Source organism: Asterias amurensis, chromosome 18 (genome assembly GCF_032118995.1).
Source record: "Asterias amurensis chromosome 18, ASM3211899v1".
Taxonomy (NCBI): Eukaryota; Metazoa; Echinodermata; class Asteroidea; order Forcipulatida; family Asteriidae; genus Asterias; species Asterias amurensis.
The window spans coordinates 10047073-10071248 of NC_092665.1; the positions used below are offsets into that span (position 1 = coordinate 10047073).

At 38.9% G+C, this 24176-nt stretch overlaps 1 protein-coding gene across 1 annotated transcript in view; it reads left to right on the forward strand.

Annotated features, from left to right (window-relative positions):
- Positions 1-24176, forward strand: part of LOC139950629 (E3 ubiquitin-protein ligase MIB2-like) — a 31346-nt gene that overhangs the window by 1792 nt on the left and 5378 nt on the right. Inside the window, exons 3-14 of the mRNA XM_071949406.1 lie at positions 2054-2158; positions 12315-12486; positions 16248-16354; positions 17744-17938; positions 19325-19446; positions 20211-20346; positions 20483-20640; positions 21200-21351; positions 21524-21689; positions 21829-21983; positions 22194-22320; positions 23767-23973. Coding sequence (XP_071805507.1) covers positions 2054-2158; positions 12315-12486; positions 16248-16354; positions 17744-17938; positions 19325-19446; positions 20211-20346; positions 20483-20640; positions 21200-21351; positions 21524-21689; positions 21829-21983; positions 22194-22320; positions 23767-23973 — 1802 coding nt within the window. The remainder of the gene's footprint in view (positions 1-2053; positions 2159-12314; positions 12487-16247; positions 16355-17743; positions 17939-19324; positions 19447-20210; positions 20347-20482; positions 20641-21199; positions 21352-21523; positions 21690-21828; positions 21984-22193; positions 22321-23766; positions 23974-24176) is intronic.

Genomic DNA, 24176 nt, shown 5'->3' on the forward strand with positions numbered 1-24176 from the left:
AACTAAAATACATTTAACAAATCGTTTGTGTACTTATTGAGTTATGGTCCAGCTTCCGGTTGAACAAGAAGTTGAGTTGACTAGTGGGTCATGTCAAACCAAGGCTAATATTTAATGCTGAAAGATTCTACAACTGAAAAGAGATGGGGTCATGGTAACCCTTGCCTGACCTTTCATGTTCATAGCGATTTTTTACTTTAAAAAATGTAAATCGGATGTGAAGTGCTTGGGATATGATCCAACTTCCGGTCGACCCGGAACATAAGTTCAATATTAAATGCCCAATGGGTCTTTATCTAAAAAGAAAATGTTAATTGGCTGCGTAATTCTTGAGATATGGTCCAAGATCCGGTTGACCTGGAAAAAGGTCAACATATGTCACGGTAACCTTAGACTAGGCTTCAATGTTAAAAGAAAAAAAGGTTAAATCAGAAAGAAATTGAAAATAAAGTGTGTATGTTTGAGATAATGTTCCACTTCCAGTTAACCCGGAAAAAAGGTCAACATGGGGTCATGTTAGCCCAAGTTCAATCTTCAATACTCAAAGGATATATTATATCTGAAAACTAATTGATAACTGGCTGCGTAGTTCTTGAGATATGGGCCCATCTCCAGTTGACCCGGAAGTAAAAGTCAACATAGGTAACGGTAATCTTAAGCTAATATTCAATGCTCGAAAGGTATTAAGCTGAAAAGACATTGATAATTGGCTGTGTACTTCTTAAGACACGGTCCAACTTCCGGATAACCCGGAAGTAAAGGTACACAAGAGGTCACGGTAATCTAAGTGTAATCTTCAATTGATAATTGGCTGCGTTCTTCTTCAGATATTGTCCAACCTCCGGTTGACCCGGAAGTAAAGGTCAACATTGGGTCACGATAATGTAAGTTCAATCTCCAATGCCCAAAAGATCTATATCTGAAAAGAAATTGGCTGCGTCCTTCTTGAGATTCATTCATTTATTCATTCATTTTTATTAAAAAACCAACTGGCAGCACGAAGCTGAATAATGTGGCATTACAAGATAACAATATTGAAAAAAATAGCACAGATAAAAAACACAAAAATTGCACCACCGCGGGGTACAAAGGAACATTATATAAGAAGACGACAATAAGAAAACAAAAATATTAGATAAACCACTAAAAGACACTTAAAAAATGCACAGGGTGTTGGGGAACCCTCTTATACATTAAAAGGCCATATTGGTTCAAGTGCCACAAGGTGAACCACATGCCTTTAACATTCGTAACTAAGCGTTTTTTAGATTGCACAAATTCCAGAATTGACTGCCCCAAAATGAATTTGAATGACTAAACATTAAGGTTCAGGTTTCTAGGCCCACTTAAGTGAAAAGGAGGCCTGTCAAAAATCACGGGTCTTCAATCTTTAATTCAGACCAACTTATAATCTTAGAAGCACTTAATAGAAGCAAAACAATACAAAGCAGCTTTTTGAATATTTAAATAGTAAATATTTGCAGCACCATACCTCAAGAAGTACACGGGCGATTTTGCGATCCAGTTTTAGACTCCTTGGGCGTAGGAGATTAGCCTTGGTTACCGTGACCCCGAGTTGACCTTTTCTTCCGGGTCTACCTTTTTAAGTTTTATGTACATTGAGCATTGGAGATTAGCTTCAGGTAACCGTAACCCAATGTTGACCTTAACTTCCGGGTCAAAGAAGTGGGACTATAGTATCTCAACAAAAACACACCCGACATTCAATTTCTTTTCAGTTATAAACCCTTTGAGAAGTAAAGTTTAGACAAGGGTTATCTTGACTCCATGTTTATCTTTATTTCTGTTTAAAAATTTCCTTTAGATTTATTATCAGAATGAAGACCAGGCTAAGGTTTTTGGGCACACTAAAATGATAAAAGGGCCTGTCAAAGATCAAGAGTCCTCTATCTTAAAATAATACCAACTAAATCAGACAAGCAAATAATGATTTTTTAAAAGTGTTTATTCTAAGCATAAAAACACGGAACAAACTCCCAACGTCTACTTGTAAATGTTTTTTTTTTTTTTTTTTTTTATTTTTTTTATTTAGCGAACACTGCCTGGGTGCGATGGGACTCTGGCAATGTAGGAAACTACCACATGGGCGGTAAGAGTAACAAGTCCGAACTGCGGATCTTTGACAACGCAACACAAGGTGAGAATTACAGTTCACGTTTATTTAAAAAATACCAGGTGTTTTCTGATATGATTGCTCTTTCAAATGAAGTGACCTACTTTATGTTAAAATCACAACATTTCGCAAATCGGTTTTTGCGCAATCTATTAATATACTCAACACTGCTAAACAAAGTTAATTTGTTTTTAATTATTTTTTATTTCTCTTGATGTGGAGTTATACTACTCCGTTTATTCAACAACAATTATCAGCAACAGCATAACATCAATACAACAAGCTCCAATACATACTGCTATTATATAACAGATTAAATGAGCTACGGGTTGTAATACATAGAAATTAAAATTGATAACATACAAACAAGAACAAGAGACATAAATATTTATATATACATTTTAGCGTGACCTAATCACGGTGATCGAGAAAAACAATGTGTAGAAATTATTTTAGACAATCAAGGTTAATAAAACAAAAATAAATAAACAAAAAGGTCATAAAAAGGAACACGGTGACGGCCTTTGGTGAGAAAAGCATTTAGTAATCGAAATTGACATCATCATTAACAGTGAAACACAACGCATTATTTCTAGTGTAAATAGTTTCAAAAGATTCTGGGCTCAATCTGGTCTTTTCCATACGGAGAAAGTATTTCAAGGATTTTTTTAACTGAATGATTATGTCAATTTCTGCTGGTCTGGAATAACTGTTGAACACCTTTTTGCATCTTATATTCCAGATCAGTCTGAGCAGTTTAGCTACGACAATAGCCTGAACTGGTTCTAAATTATAACCAAGAATTCTATTAGAGTCATTCAAGTAATAGTGTTTGTTACCAGTATATTTTCTGAGCAGTCTTTCCACAAAGATCCAAGCCTCCCACGTGTGGGTACAATAAATAAAGATATGTTCGTGAGTTTCATTGGTAACGTTACAAAGCGGGCATGTTAGTTCTTTAAAGACACCTATTTTCAGCAAAACGTCTTTAGTTGGTAGAATTCTATGTCTAAGTTTGTACATAAACTGTTTGTCATCCGGATCCATTAACCCATTTTTCCAATTATTCATCCAAACTGAAGCCCAAGGTAAGTCTTGTCCTAGGTGAAAAATGTGTTTCCATTTAACTTGCACCTTGGGAGAAACAAATTTACACATTATGCAGTTCATATAATTAGACTTCACATTAGTTTCACAAATAGGAACAGTTTTGCTTTGATGATCACAAATGGCAAGCCAGTTACTTGTGTGCACCGCCGGTCCTTCTCTTTTCTCATTGATTAACGTATAATCTATGTGTTTTTCAATTCTCTTCAAAATTCTACCAGCATTAATATGTTTAATTTGACATGCTCTGGCAATATCATGAAAGGAAAATAGTTCTCCGTGTCTGACAACATCACCCACATTATAACAACCCACAGATTTTAGAAGAGGGCTCTTTAAAAGTGATTCATCCCTAGTAACCTTGACATTATTCCACAGTGGAACTTCCATGGCTTCCCAAAAGCAACGATAAGTTCATGGTAAAACGGGGTGATTTGAAGATTCTTACGAATGTTAGCAAATATGTACCATTCTAAATGATCGTCTGCTCCGGCACATTTCAACCAGTAATCAAAATACACTTTCCATTTACCTTCAGAGGATGGGTACCGAACTAACCATCGAAGCTTAAGACTCATTAATTTACTCTCAATATCCAAAAGGCCCATTCCCCCAATTTTGGGGGACCTATGATGGTATTTCTCTTGATTTTCTCCATTTTCCCACTCCAAAAAAATGTCCAAATACGATCATTCATCTTTTTGATCCAGTAGTTGGGACATTCAAGCACGCTTCCCAAATAGTTAATCCCTGCTCCTATCAAATTGTTCACAATAACTACTTTACCATTTAAATTGAGGTGACGTTTGGACCATTTGTCAAGAGTAGAGCTAATTTGGTTAATTCTGGGACCCCAATTGTCTTCAGGCGTAATGTCAGTCCCAAATACGATACCGAGAATTTTAAGCTTCTTAACAAATCTGAAACTACCAGGGCTATCAGTTCTACTTCTCCAGTTCCCTAACCAAAGACCTTTAGATTTATCAACATTAAGTTTAGAACCGCTACCTTTACAATACACGTTGAGAATGTTCTGAATTACATCGAATTCCTTATTGTCATTAACAAATATATTAGTGTCGTTAGCATGTTGGATTAAACGAACACTGCATTCCCCATTAGGGGGAACAATACCTTTAAGTTTACAACTACTTCTGACTAAGGAGGCTAACCCCTCCGCACAAATGGAGTACAACAAAGGAGATAATGGGCACCCTTGTCGTATCCCTCGTTCAACCTTAACGGGAGCGCCAATAAAATTGTTCAGGATAATACTACAATAAGGATTACTGTAAAGAACTTTGATCCACTTAATCAATTGCGGTGGGATACCCATTCTGTCCATAACAGTAAACATATAAACCCAGCTAATACGATCGAAAGCTTTTTCTTGATCTATACTTAGAAGACAAGCTTGTAAATTATTCCAGTTAGCAAAATCAATAACATCTCGTAAAAGCATAATATTCTCTTGAATATTTCTAGAGGTTACCCCACAAGTTTGCTCTTCGCCGATAATAATGGGCATGATTAGTTTCAATCTGTTTGTGATCACTTAGCCAGGATTTTATAATCCACGTTGTGCAGACTAATGGGACGCCAGTTTTTCAATTCGTATCTATCGCCCACATTTTTATAAAAGAGTCTAATCAAAGCGGAATTCATAGAGTTACACATTGTACCTTTGTTAAGACAATCATTATAAACATCAATCAAATCTGTGCTAATAACATCCCAATAGGTTTGATAGAATTCTACAGTCAGACCATCCTGCCCTGGGGACTTATTTTTGTTCATCTGAAAAATAGCTTTCCTAACTTCGTCGGCTGTAATTTCACAATCAAGGTTAGACTGAATCTCTTCAGGAATTTGTTTGGTTTCTGCCTTATATAAATTACTATAGAACACATTGGCACAGTTCAACACAGAGTCTGACTGATTAGCATTACTACCATCGTTGGTGTGTAATTTGTCGATTTTCGCATTATTTACTTGCTGCTTTTCCAGGTTGAGGAAATATTTAGAAGCTTTTTCGCCTTCATCTTTTACAGTGTTGCGGATTCTAATTTGGGCTTTTTTCCACTCATTAGTCTCATAGATTTTAAGCTCAGTTTCAATTTCATTAATAGCATCAGTGTCACAGTTTAAGCCCTTACTCGGTAAATACACATGGCGTTTCTGTAAGTGAACGAAGTGACGTTTTTTATCAGAGGCTTTTTCTTTTCCAAAGTCCCGAATAATTTCCTTTGTTCTAAATTTCCCACTTTCCCACCAGTCAGACACCTTGTCATAATTATACCTTTGTGTTCTCCAATAACTCCAAAGGTAACAACCCTGAAGTTGCAATCTTTGTCTTTCAGCAGACTATTATTGCAAATCCATCTGCCTTGGCCGTGAGGGGTGTCAATATTACACAATTTAAGACCTGTAACTTGATGATCAGACAGACCACTGGGAATAACAGAGACCTCATTAACATTATTCAATAGATTTGACGAAATAAACAGATAATCAATTCTACTGGCTTGATTGCATCCTTTATGATAATGAGTGTAACCTTCTTTATCTGGATGAATGGTACGCCAGGAATCAACCAGGTCTTTTTCTTGAAGTACGTTAGTTAAAACAATTTTACTACCATCTCTAATTGGATTATCAAGGTTACAGTTAAAATCCCCTCCTATAATCCAATCGTCTACACTAGTGATTTGGTCGCTAAGATTATCGAAAAACTGAGTACGTTGGTTAATCTGGTTGGGGGCATAGACAGAAGCAATGCAAAATGTATTTTTGTTCCAGTCAACTTGAGCTTTAATAAATCTACCTTCATCGTCACGTGTAATATTGGTAACATTTAGACTGACCTTGTGAGAAGTTAGAATTGCTACTCCTCTAGATTGTCTATTTCCATGACTAAAGAACATTTTGCCTTGCCACTGCTTGTCCCACACAACTTCATCGTTTAATTCACTGTGGGTCTCTTGCAGAAGAATGAGACCAAATTTCCGGCGACATAAAAAATCAAAAAGAACATTTCTTTTCAGATCATTCCTTAATCCATTGACATTTAGTGAAGCAATGGATAATAGAGACATAAACACCAGTAAATGTATATTTAACCAGTTCATGTTCGTATTGGTGATGAGGGTATTTACACCTTTTCAACTGGTCTCCCCCTTCCCCTTCCTCTTGGAGTACTTGGCTGACTGGGCCGACTGGTGTGTTCTTGCTTGTCATTACTCTTGCTTGTAGATGGTTGCGAGTCAGAATGTGTGTCCGTTGTTTTCCGTGACCACGAGGTTCTTTTTTTCCTTCTTCTTCGTACTCCTCCTCTAGTGTAAACGACGAATCCATCTTGGTCTGTTTCATCCTCGTCCATAGGAGAGTTGTCCGATTTACCGTCGTCATAGTTGACTCCTTCACGACTGTCTCTGGATCTGTATTTTGTTGTAGTTTTCCTTTCCGGTCTGTTTATCTCAAATTGCTTCCCTTGGGATGTTAACTCGGGTTCGGATGTGTTTTCTTGTTCGGAGCTTCATATCTGTCATCTCTGGACATCTTGTTGCTTGTGCTTGTACTCTGGTTCTCTTCTGGTGATTTTCTTTTCATCGATTTTGATGGTTTTGCCTTGAGTGTCACTTTGACACTTCCTGTTTCAACAGCATCATCCCAAAATGATGGAGGACGACTTGACTTTCCATTTTCTTTTGTTTGACCTGATTTGGAGGCAGCTTCAGCGAAGGATTTCTTGTTCATGGTAGCCTTTGGGGGTTCAGGTTCAGGTTCAGTTTCTTTGGTTTCAGTAGTGGCTTTGTCCGTTACGTCTGCTTCCTCGTCGTCATGGTTCTGTTCTTCATGGTCGGAGTTTGTTGGTCTTTCCCTTGGTACATATATCACCTGAGTGCTTTCTGTGTCTCGGTTGTCTTCCTGGTCAGACTCATCCGTCGTATTGTTGTACTTGTCATTTGTTCTATGCCAATTTGCTTGGTGGCTATAACTCCCGCATACGAAACATCTCCCTCTTGCTGGGCAGTCTCTTGCAAGATGGCCGGGTTCTTCACATATCTTACACGTTCTTTGCTGCCCTCTGTATCGGACTGGTAAAGTGAACCCACCGACTTTCACATAACTTGGTACCGCTTTTTTACCAGACAGCTTCGGACACCGGTCTCTATATCTTCGTTGAAAACGTGGTGTTGTCTCCTGATGTTGGCCACTGTGCCGTAAGGTGAGATAGCATTTAACACTATCTGATCGCTCATCTCGTCCGGAACCTTGATGTAAATTACTGCACTGTTCTGTATATTCGCCCTTTCACATTGGATAAGTTGCTTCTGGAGAATCATACCTCTATTAGCTAGTTGGACGCAGTCTTTCTCGTTGTCAAAGGACACGTTAAACCAGCCATTTTCTAGTTCAGCAATGCATTTCAATGTTGCGACCGATTGAAGCTCTTTCTGTACAGCTGTATGGATTTCTTTGGGCGTGACGCGGCTTTCCATTGATCTCGTGTTAAACCTCACAGTGTTGGGCCTATTGAGCTGACCCATAAATCAAAATGGCCGTCTTCCCGGCCTTTCTCAAATACGAAATTCTGAGGCACCAGGCCTCAGAACCACCAATATTGTTCAAACTGCACTCAAGATTTGATGTATGTCACCTACCCTACCCTACTAGGAGAATTGTCAGTCACTGACACTCGTTGCCAAAAACGGCTGATAAAACGCAATTTCACCAAAATAAACAGGAGCGATGTTGAAGCACGTCTTGCGCCCTCAATTTATTTATTTATCTATTTGTTTATTTATTTATTTATTTATTTATTTATTTATTTATTTATTTATTTATTTATTTATTTATTTATTTATTTATTTATTTATTTATTTATTTATTTTTACCCTGGGGAAACCTCTCAGTGAAACTATGCTTTTCAGAGGTGTCCAGCAACTACAAACACATTAAAAATTTAAAATGGTATTAATACAAATGTAGGGATCCGCCAAGTGCGCCCTCATTGTTTGACTTGTTTAAAGTTTACTTTTAGTATTGTCACGTGACGATCTTTCTCTTTTTCTATAGCTTCGTCTTGGAAGAGCAACTTAATTTTTGGTCTGTGATTCTCTCTATTTTTATAGGGAGCATGGCTCTGGCCATGCTCCAAAAACTTATTATTGGGAGGGATAAATTCTAAGAGATATTTGTGAGTATTATTCTGTGTTTTGACCCTCATTTATGCCTAACTTATTGTGATTTTGTAGCTCTCTATTTGGATCGTTTTATTTGTAAAACCCAGCACCGTCACACGTGCGTCCGTTAGCCTTTGTGTGTGCTGACCTTTTTGTGAACTTTGTTCACTATGTATTATAGGCTATGAGGTGTATACTGTAGCGCTGTAACTTTGTGTATGTTTTCTATGGGTTGGAAGTATTAAAACCTATACAAGAAGAGGATTTCATGTAAACGTCATTGGCTTGATTATCTATACTATTAAAAGCGTATTAAACCCGCGCCAGATGGTTCTCCGGATTGGTTCACTCATTGCCCCTTGCCCGCCCACCTGCCATTCGATCCGCCCTTTTTGGTCGGGTTACTTTCGTGTTGTACTAAGCATGGTTCTCCGGATTGGTTCATTCATTGCCGCGCAGGGTCGAAGAGGCTGGGTGCCAGGACGAATTTGCATTGAATGAATGAAGTAAATCACAGATTGATGTTTCGCAGGCGACCATGTGTCAACCACTGGTCGATGTTGTTACCAGACTTCATAGAAACCCTTCTGACAGGTGACTCATTTGTTGAAAATATTAAATTTAAATGGAGAATATTTATAAAAAAGCAGTTACTTCCAAACGGCATGAGAATTATGGACAAGGCGGATGGGATCAAACGGAAGCCTTATAATTTGGAAACATTTGGGTAGGGCTATAGGTTGGAAGGAGCCTGAAAGGTGTCTATTAATAACATTTTGGGGTTGGGGCGGGGGCTTACACAAATAAAGTAGGCATGTGAAATCGAGCCCAACCTCCTTACATTCTGGTCAGTGTATTGTGAGTGGTGTGTTGTCTGGTTTTGAGACGCAATAAACCCAAAGTGACAATCAACAATACACTTATTGACGTTCACGTTCACGTTTAGTGCTCCCGTAACGCGCAGCCTATTGACCAGAAAATTTACAGGGCCAATTCAGATGAGAATAAATTAAAAAGAGGCCTACGCTCTTACCGCTCCCACCCCCCGAAAAAAAAAAAAAAAAAAAACAGCGGTGGTAAAAAAAAAAACAGTAGATAGATTAGATTTTTGGCACACAGCATGTTGAAAACTCGCTTTATTTAGTGCTGTAACAACGCTAAGTATCGTGGGACGTGAACTTTCAAAAAAAAATCAACCCTCAAGGCAAATTGTGTTAATTTATGGCATACAACTTTTTTAGGGGTAGTGAGGGGTGCTGAGCTCGAATTTGCTGTATGCCAAGCTCAAAAATGTCCCATAATGCCTCAAAATCCCAAATCCAATATGGCCGCCACAGTGCGTGCAAGCTTTATGCGTGAACGGCGGGTATTGTAAACGGACAGCACCCACGCACCGCTGCACTGCCTTGTAACACCCTTTCACAGTTCGACTCGGCCGCGGCTCGGCAGTTCGTCGATCTACATGTAGTAGGCTGGTGCGATGCGGCAGAAAAACAACAGTGAGTACCGAGCAGAAAATGTCATTTTTTGAAGATGTTTTTTAATTTCACTCAACAAAAGGAAATGCAAGCATTATGAATGTATATTGAGTATGTGGGAAAAGTTTTGGTAGTGTAGTACAAAAGAAACTTTAGTTATTGCTGGCTAACGGTCGTAAAACTTTCACCTATCAAGGCTGATTTGAAAAGCGTATAGCGTTAAGGAGGCCCAAATATTAGACCCCTACAAGGCTCACGGGGGAACCTTTAATATAGTTTCTAAAGGTACGTCGTCTAACCCAAAACGAGGTGGGCGCAGCCATTGCAAGTAGTGGCGGACTTGCGCAATAGCTTCATTTTGGGTTAGAATGATGACACCATGCATACATATTAAGAGAGGCGTATATCACCCTCACCCACATTACATTTCGAAATATTTGTATAAAGGGTTTTCATCATCTAGCGGGGTGCCGCGCGAAGCGCGGCATCCCGCTAGTTCATTATTATTATTGAAACGTATTTTGGCGAATGCTCGTCCTTTATTCATTAGAGGACCGGCTCTCCTAGCCGTGTCGCTACACAAAAATATATATCTTATAGAAACAGTGATTAAAGACGCTGAACACTATTGGTAATTGTCAAAGACTAGTCTTCACAGTTGGTGTATCTCAACATATACATAAACTAACAAACCTGTCAAATTTGAACTCAGTCGGTCGTCGAAGTTGCGAGATATTAATGAAAGAAAAAACACATTTGTGGCACCATGGTCACACGAAGTTGTGTGCTTTCAGATGCTTGATTTCGAGACCTCAAATTCTAAATCTGATGTCTCGACATCCAGTTCGTGGGAAAATTACTTCTTTCTCGAAAACTGTTACTTCAGAGGGAGCTGTTTCTCGCAGTGTTTTCAACTATCAACCTCTCCCCATTACTCGTACTCAAGAAAGGTTTTAAGATAATAATTAAACTGCTAGTTTTTATTTATTCGGCCCATTATCTCGACGTGTCGACTTAGTATTAAAGGCTTTGACACTATTGGTAATTACTCAAAATAATTATTAGCACAAAACCTGACTTGGTAACGAGTAACTCTCACACTTGGTAACTCTCACACTTGGGCGAATATCTTGCGATTATGAATGTTTGAAATTCGCGATGAATTCGCCCAAAAGTTGCGATTTGACAGTGAATATGTTCTCGGTCGTCCTTTAAACCTCTCCTTTTATACCAATATCTCACGCATAATACGCACGCTTTACCAACAGTACCAATGGCCTATTAAATGCTTACGAATATTCGCTGAATGTACGGAAGAGCTTCGTAATGCCTCTCTCACAGAGTGGCGAATGTTCTTGCGAACATGAATATTTGAATTTCGCGTTGAATTCGTCCAAAATGACGGTTGAATAGTGAATATTTTTATCTCGGTCTCACCCTTCGATCGTCCTCGGTCGGCCCTCTCCTTACCAATATCTTACGAATATATTACGAATGCTTATACCAACGCTTGCCAATGCCTTTACGAATGTTGCAAACGCTTACGCACGCTTTACCAACGTTACCAATGCTAACGAAAATCACGCCGAATGACCGTCTTCGCAACATTCGCTGAAATTTACAAACTAGTTTGTAAACTGAGCGATCTTCGTAAGGAGGTGGGGAAACATTTATGAACTTCCCGAATGTGTTACCAACGCATACGAAGACACGGCGAATGTTGCGAAGTTTGAGCGATTGTCAAATATTTCCTTCCGATAGCATTTTTTCGCTAGCACATTCGCCGTGTGAGCGCAGCATAAAGTGACCGATCTTCGTAAGGAGGTGGAGAATGACTTGTGAACGTGGTGAATGTTGCGAAGTTTGAGCGAATGTTAAATATTTCCGTTCGTAAGCACATTCGCTAGCATATTCTCCCAAGTGTGAGAGTAGCATTTAGCGAGCAAAAAGGAATTTGAAAATTTTCAACCTCGATCTTTTCCAAAAACTCAATTGTTTTAGCTGTGTACAATGATATTAATGTAATAATGATGACTTCTTCGTGTTGTCAGGAACAAATTATTTCACAAAAGTTTAGATTCACTTATAAGTATCAAATTGGGCCTAATTCAAATTATTTTGCTTATGGCCGATGGTATATAATGGTTATTATGGAAAAGAAATTAGTTTCGGTCATCGCCGTTGTTGAGGGCGCCAGTCCGCTGCCACCAATCGTTCCCAAATTATCCCGTATTTAGACGCGTGGATCAACTAGTTGGGTTTCCCCGTCCAATTCCCATAAACACTACACACACTACTTGCCCCCCCCCCCCCCCCGGGTGGGCACACCCCACGTTTCCCGTCCGGCTTGTGCGAAAAAGAGCAAGGTAAACATTTCCTTGACCAGTCTCCCTTAATTTTTTGTAACAGGAGTGACACATAAGCATATTCAATGCAACTGTTGCGGAAAATATGACATAGCTGGAATGCGTTGGAAATGCTGTACATGCAACGATTACGATCTGTGCCACAAATGTTACCACAGGGGTAAACATGACCTGGATCATCCTTTTAAGCTAATCGAGGCTGACGGTATTAATGGGTGAGCTTTCTTTTGGCTAATTTTGTTCCTTTACTGTTGTTATGTAATCTTTGCGAAGCAAGCTAATACTATTTTTTTATAGTGATGCTAGAATTTCTTTCTTTTTTACACTGCCAATCAAGCTGACACATTTATGCTAGAATTCTTGCTCACCCTTCTCCTCCTTCTTCTCTCCGCCGCCGCCGCCGCCGTCGTCGCATCAACTCGCAACTCCTGCGAAACATTCGCTGCACAAACGACCCTCTGACATCAAAATTTGTATCGCACTTGATTTCGTAGGAAGTGTGAGTAAGTCCCTAAAAAAAAATCATCAAATTTGGCCGTTTTTGAGCATTTTAAAACAAAAACGAAGGTCGCGTGATTGTTCTAACCAAAAAGTGGTAAAAACAATCACGTGACCTTCCGGGCTAGTTTTACTTCCAGCAGTCTAAAAGTAACTTACCAAACCAAATTTAAATCTTTTTTTTTTACAAAATTATTAACGAGTAATTGACGAAAAAGATCATGTATTCATATTATCGCTACAAAATGTAAACAATGGTGAAAAATCTAACGTAAGATTCGCATTCAAGGGGTCCGTGTAACGGAAGCTTGTTATATGGCCCCACGGCGTGGAGCAATCGGAACGTAAGCCTCGGGGCATATCACGTACCGCACATGCCGTGTCTCGTGGGGGGCTGGAGGTGTAATCCGGGGCGCTATGAACTCGCAGCTTGCGGGTCTCGCCGTGAGCTTGGGAGGGGTTGGGAGCCAGACATCAGAGTACATGTTTGTCATCGTGGGTTTGTCAGTCGGTACACCTCGTGTCGATTCCGTTATTTCTTATGATCGCAACGTTCCAATATTATACTCTGTTTTGTTTCATGGCTCCTAATTTCTTTTTGCTAGGAGTTTTCAGGAAACAATAAAAAAAGATTGATGATGTCAAAACGTAGAAATACCACATTTTGTTATATTGACAGTGTATTGTGTGAGTAGCTTAAAAAATGTTTTATGAAGAAGAAAAAAGGGATTAAAAAAACCGGAGCCCCCGATCGAAAAAAGAACAGGTGAAAAATAATTTTGTATAAAAGGTTGAAAATAATATGATTAAAAAAAATTCCCTCAAAGCATAATTTTGTCAAACAAATATTTTTTAAATCTGTGAATGAAGTGTTATTTTTGAGATTGTTGAGGTATTATTTGGTTACGTTCCAAGCTACGCAGCTACTCAGCTACGCTTACGTGCCTTCATGTTACGCTATAATATCAAAAGGTACGTTTTCAAGCCCGAGTCAAGCTACGCTTACGTTCCATACGCAGCTACGTTTATGTTCCAAGATATCCAGCTATACGCTTATACCTTCCAAAATATGATCGTTCCAAGCTACGATTACACTCCAAGTTTTGCTTACGTTCCTTCTCAAGTTACGCTATATATACAAAAGGTACGCTTTCAATCCTGAGTCAAGTACGCTTACGTTCCATACGCAGCTACGTTTACGTTCCAAGATACCCAGCTACGCTTACGTTCCAAGATATGCTTACTTTCCAAAAGATAAGGTTACGTTCTAAGCTACACAGCTTCTCAGCTATGCTTACATTACAAGATACTCTTACGTTTCTTCAAGTTACGCTATAACAACAAAAGGTACGCTTTCAATCCTGAGTCAAGTTACGCTTACGTTCCAAACGCAGCTATGTTTATGTTCCAAGATACCCAGCTACGCTTACGTTCCAAGATATGCTTACGTTCCAAAAGATATGGTTACGTTCCAAGCTACGCAGCTACTCAGCTACGCTTATACAATCCATATACATCGTTTAGGTTTGTTACGCTATAATCAAAAATTACGCTTTCAATCCCGAGTCAAGCTAGGCTTAAGTTTCAAGATTTGCAACTACGCTTACGTTTCAAAATATATTCTCACAAGGACGCTTTTGAATCCCTCACAATTCCCCCCCCCCCCCCCCGAGATTATAAAATGTTTCACTGTGAATAACAGGTCCCCTCAGTTTCATCTGTTTAGCAAAAAATACTGCTCACAAAATTTCTTTACTATTCAAAAATTTAGTCGGGCACCAGCCATAAGTTCACAACATTTCAAATTTAATTACAATTTGGCTGGTATCAGTTTCTGCTATGCAATACTATTTTGTGCTAAGCATATTTCTGTGCCTCTATAGGCCTACAGGCAAATTGGGTCCTGGCACAGCACGTCGGGAGCATGTACGCCACGATCGCATTCCAAACTGCATCATGGCTATGCAGTAGTAGGCCTAGATGGTGCCAGGAATGCTTTATTTACTTGTCACTGTCCCATCATTTTCTGGGTTAGTTTTTGTGTTCTTCGTGACGATCTTTGGATGTACGTATACCTACATCGTTGAAGGATTTGCCTGATCCGTATATGCTGGACCTTATACTTTATGGATAGACTGGATCCTTATGCTGCGTCGTAGTAAAACGTTGCTTTAAACAAAGCACCAGTCTACTTACAATATTGTGCGACGATGTCACGAAGATTTGACAGTTGCAACGGCTGGAAACACGTATACATCAAGGGGAACAATCTACTCTATCACATCTATGCTGATGATATTCAGATTTATACCAGTTTCACACCTTCGGATTCATCATCTATTCAGTCTGCCTTACAGGCGCTCACAAAGTGCATTGTAGAATTAAAATCCTGGATGACTGAAAATATGTTGAAACTAAACAACAATAAAACCGAGTTCTTTGTTGCAACCTCACCTCATTTCAATCGCCTCATGCCCAGTGTTCAACTGCATATTGGAGATGAAATTATCACACCCACTAAAACTGTTCGGAACCTTGGCATTGTCTTTGACAATCTTATGTCTATGTCTTCACAAATAACATCATTGTCTAGGTCTGTGTCATACCATCTGCGTAACATTACACGTATAAGAAGGTTTCTGGACGTTGACACATGTAGCAGTGTTACAAGGTCTCTTGTTCTTTCACGATTGGACTATGGCAACGCACTTTTACTTGGAGCGAACACAACTCAAATTAATAGACTTCAACATCTTCAGAATTGGGCTGCCAAACTAATATTTTGTGCGTCTAAACATGATCATGCAACTCCTTTTCTCAAAAAGCTACATTGGCTCCCGGTGAAAGAGCGCATTCAATTCAAAATATTGGTGCATGTGTATAAATGCTTAAATGGACTTGCACCAGCATATCTTTCATCTTGTTTTTCTTTTCACATTCAAACTAGGGCTGGGCTTCGCTCAGCATCAGACAAAACCCGTCTTGCTGAAAATAAACCGAGCAGCAAATCTCTTCAATCCGCTGCATCTAAATCATTTTCCTTAGCCGCTCCAGGACTGTGGAACCATCTTCCCATCACAATACGCACCTCAATTTCACTGCTTATTTTCAAGAAAGCACTTAAAAAACATCTTTTTCCTTAGTGTCTGTTTATTGCTTTATTATTCATTTGTTGTATTATCTGCATTGCTATTGTTCGTTTAAAGCGCTGTGGTCTAAATGAAATGGCGCTATATAAAAACCCATTGTATTGTATTGTATATTGTATTGTATTGTATACGCTGGCCTTTTACCGCTTTTGGGTTTTTAATCATTTTTCGCTATTTACGTGACATTTAGATTTTTTTTTTACAGCAACCATCTATAAAAACATTATTTATGATTCTACAGCCCTAAATTGCGTAAACGGTGAGCCGGTGTGTCCCTTTAAGTATCATTCTTTTGTTTCGTCCTAATTTTCAAATGATGCTTTTTCCAGTGTTGACGTTCCAGGTCGGAAGTGGTCCGCCAAGTGCAGGTCGTTGGGGATCTTCCAAGGTGCCCGAGTCGTGAGAGGGGCAGACTGGGAGTGGGAAAATCAAGATGGTATGTGTCTTTTTTGATCAATTGCATAAATTCCACCACCATGGTAGTATATAGTAATTATTTTCTTGGAGGTTGGTTTGATAAAAGTGTGACTTGTGGCGGAACTTTTGCTTAAAAAGGGCTTGGCACTATGGGGCGCCGTTTGTCCATTAATTGTTTAACACTTTTAAGGCATGTTTTTACCATGGTTTACAGCAATTGGATGTAAACCATAGAAACTGTTGCCAAATCCTGTTATGGTTTACATACCAGTAAAGTATTTGTTGTGTATAAGTTTATGGTTTACAAACCATGAACATACAAAAAACATTTACAAATCATGGTTCATAAACCAAGAAAATTTACGCATCTTAAAAACATGGTTTATAAACCATAAAAAATGAAGCATCAAATTCATGGTTTACAAATCATGGTTTACAAACCATGAAAATTGAGACATCTAAAAAACATGGTTTATAAACCATGAAAATTGAAGAATAAAAATCGTGGTTTACAAATCATGGTTTATAAACCATAACAAATGAACCATAAAATCATGGTTTGTGACAATGGTTTATAAACCATGAAAATCGAGACTTCTTAAAAAACATGGTTTATAAACCATGAAAATTGAGACTTCTTAATAAACATGGTTTATAAACCATGAAAATTTACACGTCTCAAAAACGTTGTTTGTAAACCATAAAAAAGTGCACTTACAAATCATGGTTTACAAACCATAAAAAATGTGCAGTCAGAAATCATGGTTTATAAACCATAAAAACGTGCTTGGTTTATGAACCATGATTTGTAAATGTTTTTTGTATGTTCATGGTTTGTAAACCATAAACTTATACACAACAAATACTTTACTGGTATGTAAACCATAACAGGATTTGGCAACAGTTTCTATGGTTTACATCCAATTGCTGTAAACCATGGTAAAAACATGCCTTAAAAGTGTCAAACAATTAATGGACAAACGGCGCCCCATATGGCACAACCAAGTAAGACACCCAAACGGGTGTGTGTTTGTTTTGTTATTTTTTTGTATTTTTCTTTACTTCTTCATTCTTTGAGCGTTTTTGACAGTTGAGGTGTCCGGGTTCGTGCTACCATTCAGAAGGTCTAAAAACAGCGATTTCAAATAGAGTCCACTCTTCTCAACTTCATTCTAAACAAAAGCTAAGATTGACAATTTAAAGTTAAAAAACAAAACCTTGTTTTGTTTGTTATACCCGCGAAGTGTACGTCCTATGGACAGTATTGTCTTGAAAGTAAAAAAAAAAGTCGCCTCTGTCATGTGAACTTTAAAACTTTATGTCAGCAAGCCCGTCAATCATTATGGCCGCAAGTTCTTCTTGGACATTATAATCCAGCTGAAACGAACCTGCCTGTTTCATATTGCAGGAGATGGGACTATTGGTACTGTGCGAGGATACCACTACAAAATCAAACTGCCTTGTGAGCGTACCTGGGTACAAGTGGAATGGCCTAGTGGTATTACTGGCAATTACCGGTGTGGACAAAACGGCAATATGGACTTGAAGTACACCAAAAGAGATACCGATGGTGATTTTTACATCGACCATCTGCCTGTGCTTGGTGAGTATACCAGACCGTACCGCTTTGTCATCATAGACTGGAATACACAGGCTTACAACATGTGTCTTGTTCTGTTTTTAAGGCAATCACTTTGGAAGCGCAAGGGAAGCACCGGTGTCAAACAATTTCTGCAAATTTACATTATACCCTACCGTTTATTCACGGTGATATTGTCTGTTATATTCGTGTGTCTCCAGAATTTTATAGGAAACCCTAGAAATTGTCTTTAAAGGTACGCATACAGTGCTATATCGACAATTGTTGGCACACTTGCTTCCAAACTTTGTATGGGTCTTCTTTTTTTCATTATCACTAAACTCCCTCGCAATTCTACAGGTTTTCTCTGTCAATATCGGAAAATTAGCAGCCAATTTAACCACCAGCCTATCCTATTTCGCACGAAATCGAATGCTACTAAAAAAGGGTCATTCGATTTCATTTTAACACTAGTCAAATCTACTTTTACGTCACTCGATTTAACAAAATAACCATTCAATTAAACATTTCATCGAAGCTGTCATGCATTCAAATTCGCAGGAGTGTTTTTGAGACGTGTGTTTAGTCATTCAATTTCATTTTGAGGCAGTCAATTCTGATATTTGTGCAGTATTAAAAACGCTTGGATAACTTGTTGTTAATGCGGTTAATTTTTTGGCACTCTTGAATATGCCAAGATGATGGTTGGTGAATTTTGACAAAAAACAACAACTGGAAAAACATTTATAAAAATTTAAAAAAAAACATTCAAAAACATTCAAGTGTCAGGTCTTGGTCAGTTAACCATTGAAGGTCTCCCGAAAAAAATAAAGAAGAAAACAACCCTTATGGGGCCCAAGGTAAAGTCTGCTGGAAACATAAAATAAAGAAAATAAGGTTCGCTCGATTTAAAAGTGAAGGTACGAAACGGTTTGCCTTATACAGTTTATCTGTTTATTCGTATTTCTTTAGTTGTACTTATTTGAATCCTCGGTGAGCGAAATTGATTACCTCTTTACGAAATTGAAAATGATTAAATCAACAAAATCTCTAGACGAACCAGCTTTGCTAAATTGAATGATGATTGTGTGTCATGAAAAAGAATGAGTGTGCTAGGGACTTGAATGCCTCAAAACGAAATTGAATAACCGAATTCTGAATTTGAAACGCAGTAAAAACTGGAGAGGCAAAAAAGCTTTAATTCGAACGCATGAAAATTAAATTGGCTGCTCATTTGCCGGATTTGACCGAGAAAACCTATATTACCCGATTACGTCCTTTGATTGCTTCGACGGTATCAATTTTTAAAATTGGAAGGAGAAATGTGTTTCCCCTTGACCAGAAATGGGTTATGCCACTCAAATTACTTTGTGATTTATATATTGAAATGTATTGAACATCAATGTTAAGACGAAGGCAATGTTCGCCCGTACGTGGAGCCTGGGGACAAGGTTCGTATGCTGAATTTGACCAGCTCAAAATTGAAAGAGCTGCAAACCGAGAGATGTGGATGGAAAGATGAAATGGAGAAGGTAAAATCAAAAAGATAATTATTTGTTTATCAATAACATTACATTTCCTGCCATAAAGTTTATTTGTGAAATTCATCACTCATGCCAAGTACGCATTGATTTTATCAATTCCTTATACCCCGTCCATACCCCGTTCCATGCACTACGACCTTACGAAGATCATGCCGATTACTGACGGTCACACCAAGGCCAATGCCAACCAAGCGGTTTTCTACTATGAAATGGTTGCCGACGGTGCTGCGTTTTTATTACAACCATAGAGATCTCACGACGATGCTACCACGATGCTTGTACGATAATGGCGTTTCCACTACGACTTTGCCCCGCATATTGCTGACAACGACCCGGCTACGTTTATTTTGAACATGTTCAAATAAAGCGTGGGGAGAGCTTGCAGCTTCCCGACGTAGGAGATCCCACCCCGACCAAACCACGCACATGGAGATCCTCCCTTTTCTGTCACTAGCAGTACAACTGCTGTCAATGTTATGATTGTTAGTGTAGATAAATAATTGGGTTGTTAAAGCTATGGGGACAAATGATTATTGACTGTTGTCAGGTTGCCGGTCAAAATGTAGTGATAAATAATTCTTGAAAGTCGTTCGCTGTTTTTATATTTAATTTTTGCAATATACATAGACTAAATTCGTCAGCTTTTGCAATTGCCCAGACTAGTACCTTCTTTCAATAAGGAAATGGCAGTCCCTTTTTAATAATCTTTTGAAGAAAAAAAATAATTGACTGTGTACTGAATATATTTGAAGTTCAAAGGAAAGGTGGGAGACGTCATCATGGTTGACAAAGAAGGAGATGTCAAGGTGAAGTTTGGAGGATCTTCGCTTTTCATCAATCCCGTTTGCCTCGCACTTGAGTTGAAAAAGAAAAAAATCCGTGTCGAAGGTAAAGTGTAATGTATTAAAACATGTTGTTTCGGTAGAAATATAAAAACAACATAAGTTATTTCTTTAAGCATTTTTATCACACTGGAGAAAATAAAGTAATTTTTAAAGCATGCATTTGTTGGTTTTCTATATAGTCAAAGATCGGGACGGTTTACTGGCCGAGTTGGTCAAACTTCACATGGAGACTTTGGTCGGAGAAGATGAATCAATGACTAAAAACGCACTTTTTAACGCAGCAGCAAATGGCGATACTGAGAAAGTTCGGGAAATTATCGGAAGCAATCCCGATAAGGTAACTTTGCACTATTATAGAACTGTTAATTTTGTTATTTATTTATTTTGTATTATTATTATTATTTTTTGTTGGCAAGTCGCCAGACAAACAAGGCCCGAAGGTCACTTCAAGGTGTAGGCTGCAATCAACCATTTAACCAGGGGCCATTGCCACCTACTCCTAGGGTTGAAACGGGGTTACCCCCTTTAGTCCATACGGATGTAGGCTTGCTAGCACCAGAGGCCTGGCTGGTAAAGCAGAAAGCACTACCTCCACAACTTTAAGAAGCAATCGTGGTTGATTGTGCATTCGGTCCTGCACACGTGGCGGTATAGTTTATATTGAAGGTTATAATAGCTCTTTTTATGTTGCTGTGGTATCTCGACTTGCCGTTTTTGACTGTGGCTGCTGTTGCTGCTGTTTCTGTTGACGGATGTTGTTGTGCTATTTAATGTTTTTGTCGGTGCTGATGGTAGTAATTGCTGTTTCTTTTGCTGTTTGAGTTTATTATTCATCTCCTCTACTGTCGCTTCCCCTTTTGCATTGACTTTGCTTCGTTGAACCATTTTACTTATAGGTAAAGTTCCACAACAGTAAAGGACAGACTCCATTGCACGTAGCGGCTCACAAGGGACACATGGAAGTGGTCAAAGTCTTGATTGACGGTAAAGCTGCACTGGAACAAAAGGACGAAGACGGAGACACTGCACTTATAATTGCAGTTATGGGGTTGGTCTAATTTTGTATTTATTTTATTGTATTGTTCTGGGAAAACTGGATTTTATTTAGCGATTGTCAACACCTACTTGTCATTTAAAGCTCATTGTCAGAATGAATACAAATCAACAAGTTTTCCCGCTTCGCTTTCAAGCTTAATTTTTAGTTATTATCTATTTTTCAGGAAAGAGCCAGAAGTCGTTGAGTATCTTCTGCAGCGTGGTTGTGACGTCAATAATGCCAACAAGCAGGGCATGACTGCACTTCATTTAGCTGCAGCTGCAGGTCATCGAAAGTGTGCAGAGATCTTGGTTAAACATGAGAACAAACCTGTTGATATGAACTACAAGGTAAGATCTTGATATAAAAACTGAGAAGGAAGTGATGGACAAGAATAAAAACGCATTGTGGACGCTTCATTTCTTACATTATCCTGAAACAAACTTTAACGACACGGTTTGACAGTTTATTATACATTAATTTGTTAAGGACCTCAAAGGAAACTCGCCGTTGTTCATTGCAATCATCAAAAACGACCGACGGATCTTACATATGCTGATTGAACATCCAAGGATCGATTTGAAGGTACTCAACGAAATGGGGTTCAACTGCTTACACTTTGCTGCCTTGGTTAACAATTCGTAGTAAGTGTGTAAAATGCGTTTTACCTTTTGAGCCACGCTACTTTCTTTACCATTACATTTTGTTTTCATAACAAAAATGAAAAATGTAGACATTTGGAGGAAAAAAAACATTTATTTAAGATTTCAGATGTTCTTTTCACATTATCATTATTTGTTTAAAAGATAAAAACAAAATTATTGGTCTGATAAAGGATGTGTTATTTATTACAGTGCTCTAGAGAGGATTCTGAAAACTGCACCACACATGGTCAACATCCAGAAGAATGACGGATTTGCTGCTCTACACGTTGCTGCCGTAAACAACCACACAGATATAGTTCTGACTCTTACCAAACAGGTGAGGGCGCTATTATACAAATATTGACTGCTTCGAGTGCTATGGTTAAAACTATGACTCCCTCGGTGATCCCCGGGAGCGTTCTATTTTCCCGAGGCGAAGCCGAGGGAAAACAGAACGCTACGGGGATCACCGAGGGAGTCATAGTTTGTAACCATTGCACGAGTAAAATCAGTCAATAATTGTTTTATAACACCCCAAACATTTCTAAATACTGTACTATTATTATTAAGTTACAGACCTGAATGCTACAATCCACGGACGACGCGAATACAGATTGCAAACACTTTTACTGTGCTGCATGTAGTGTCGTGCAATCCGAAATGGTTACAGATTATTAATTTATCATCCTCGTACACGCAACGGACGTCTGGGTACTGCACGCCGTGTGCTATAGTCTTCGGACTAGCGCATGGCAAACCGACGCACTATCACACGGCCGTCGTCTAGCAAAACTAAGACATGTCATGTGACGCGCTCTAAACCAATGAGCAGGCAGAATACTTGCAAGGGGTGTTATAATACTAACCCCTTTTAGAAGAGCAAAGCCTATTCGAAATCTCAGAAAGCAACACATTGTATCCTGCCATAGGTCATTAAAGATAGTTTAAGGCCGTTGCCCATAAAAACTCGTACTACCGTGCACAAACTAACTTACGAAGAGATCAGACTTTAGAATGTTGATGCTTTGAAGGATTTTTCTCCAGATAGAAATCAAAACAAGAGGGTTTAGTGGAGCTTAGTGAGTGGCCAATTCGCGTACCCATAAGTATCGCTGTAAACAACGTTTTCTTTAGTTGTTTCTCTAAATAATTACCTATAATGAGTTAGAGTAAGATAGAATGAGCTCTGCTCACTACGCAAAGTCGTAGTGTTTTCTTTGGCCACACGTGGTTGCAGCTGGACGCAATTTTCGGTTCAAACGCAGCACAACCAAATGTACACATGCATTTGGTGCGTTCGTTTAGCTTCCCAGGGTCGACCCCGGTCTGCCCCGGTGCGTTCGAATGGCGTTCGAGGGGCTCACCTGGGTCAGCCCCCAGTGCCCTGCTTGTGGAGTGGGTCACTTGGGGGTGACCCGATGTGCATAAAAAAACACAAGAGGGCGAGTGCGATCGTTCGTTTAGCTCTTGTCTGGGGCTCACCCGAGTAAGCACCGCAAGGTCGACCCAGGGAAGCTAATCGAACGCACCCATAGTTTTGTTCTGGAAATGACTTTAACCACAAGTTGTGACAACTTTTACATTTGTAACATGGAGTTTAAAAACCATACTGGAGCCTCCGGTGATTGTTCTCCTTAATATGGTCACATCGAATCTGTCTCAGTGTATACAAAAAGGGGTTTTATTCATGAAAGAGAATTGCACTACTACGTGTACTTTGTTCTCCGCCCTTTGCATGTTCTGTGTTCCTGCTTTTGCTCTGTTAATTATTCTTTGTTTTCAGGGGCTATGCGACATAAATCTCAAAACGACTGCTGGACAAACGGCATTGCATCTTGCAACAGGGCATTCTTATTACAAGTGTATTGAAGCTTTGGTGCCTAATGGGGCCAACGTTAACGCCCAAGACCTGAAAGGCAACACTGCACTTCATTGTGTTCTGCTCAAAGATGAGATGAAAGACGCCTTTAAATCCGTGGCAGTTGAAAAGGTTTGTCCGTGACTGTTTCATCAATATTGACGCTGTATGTGAGCTGCCAAATTTGGTCCAAGACCTGAATGTAACCTAGTTCTTATTGTAGCCCAACCCTAAATGTAGGCTTATACATAATACTTTATGTACCTATGTACTTAAATTTAGCCTTAACCACTGTACATAAATGTGGACCCATAAATGTGGACCCATCGGGGAAA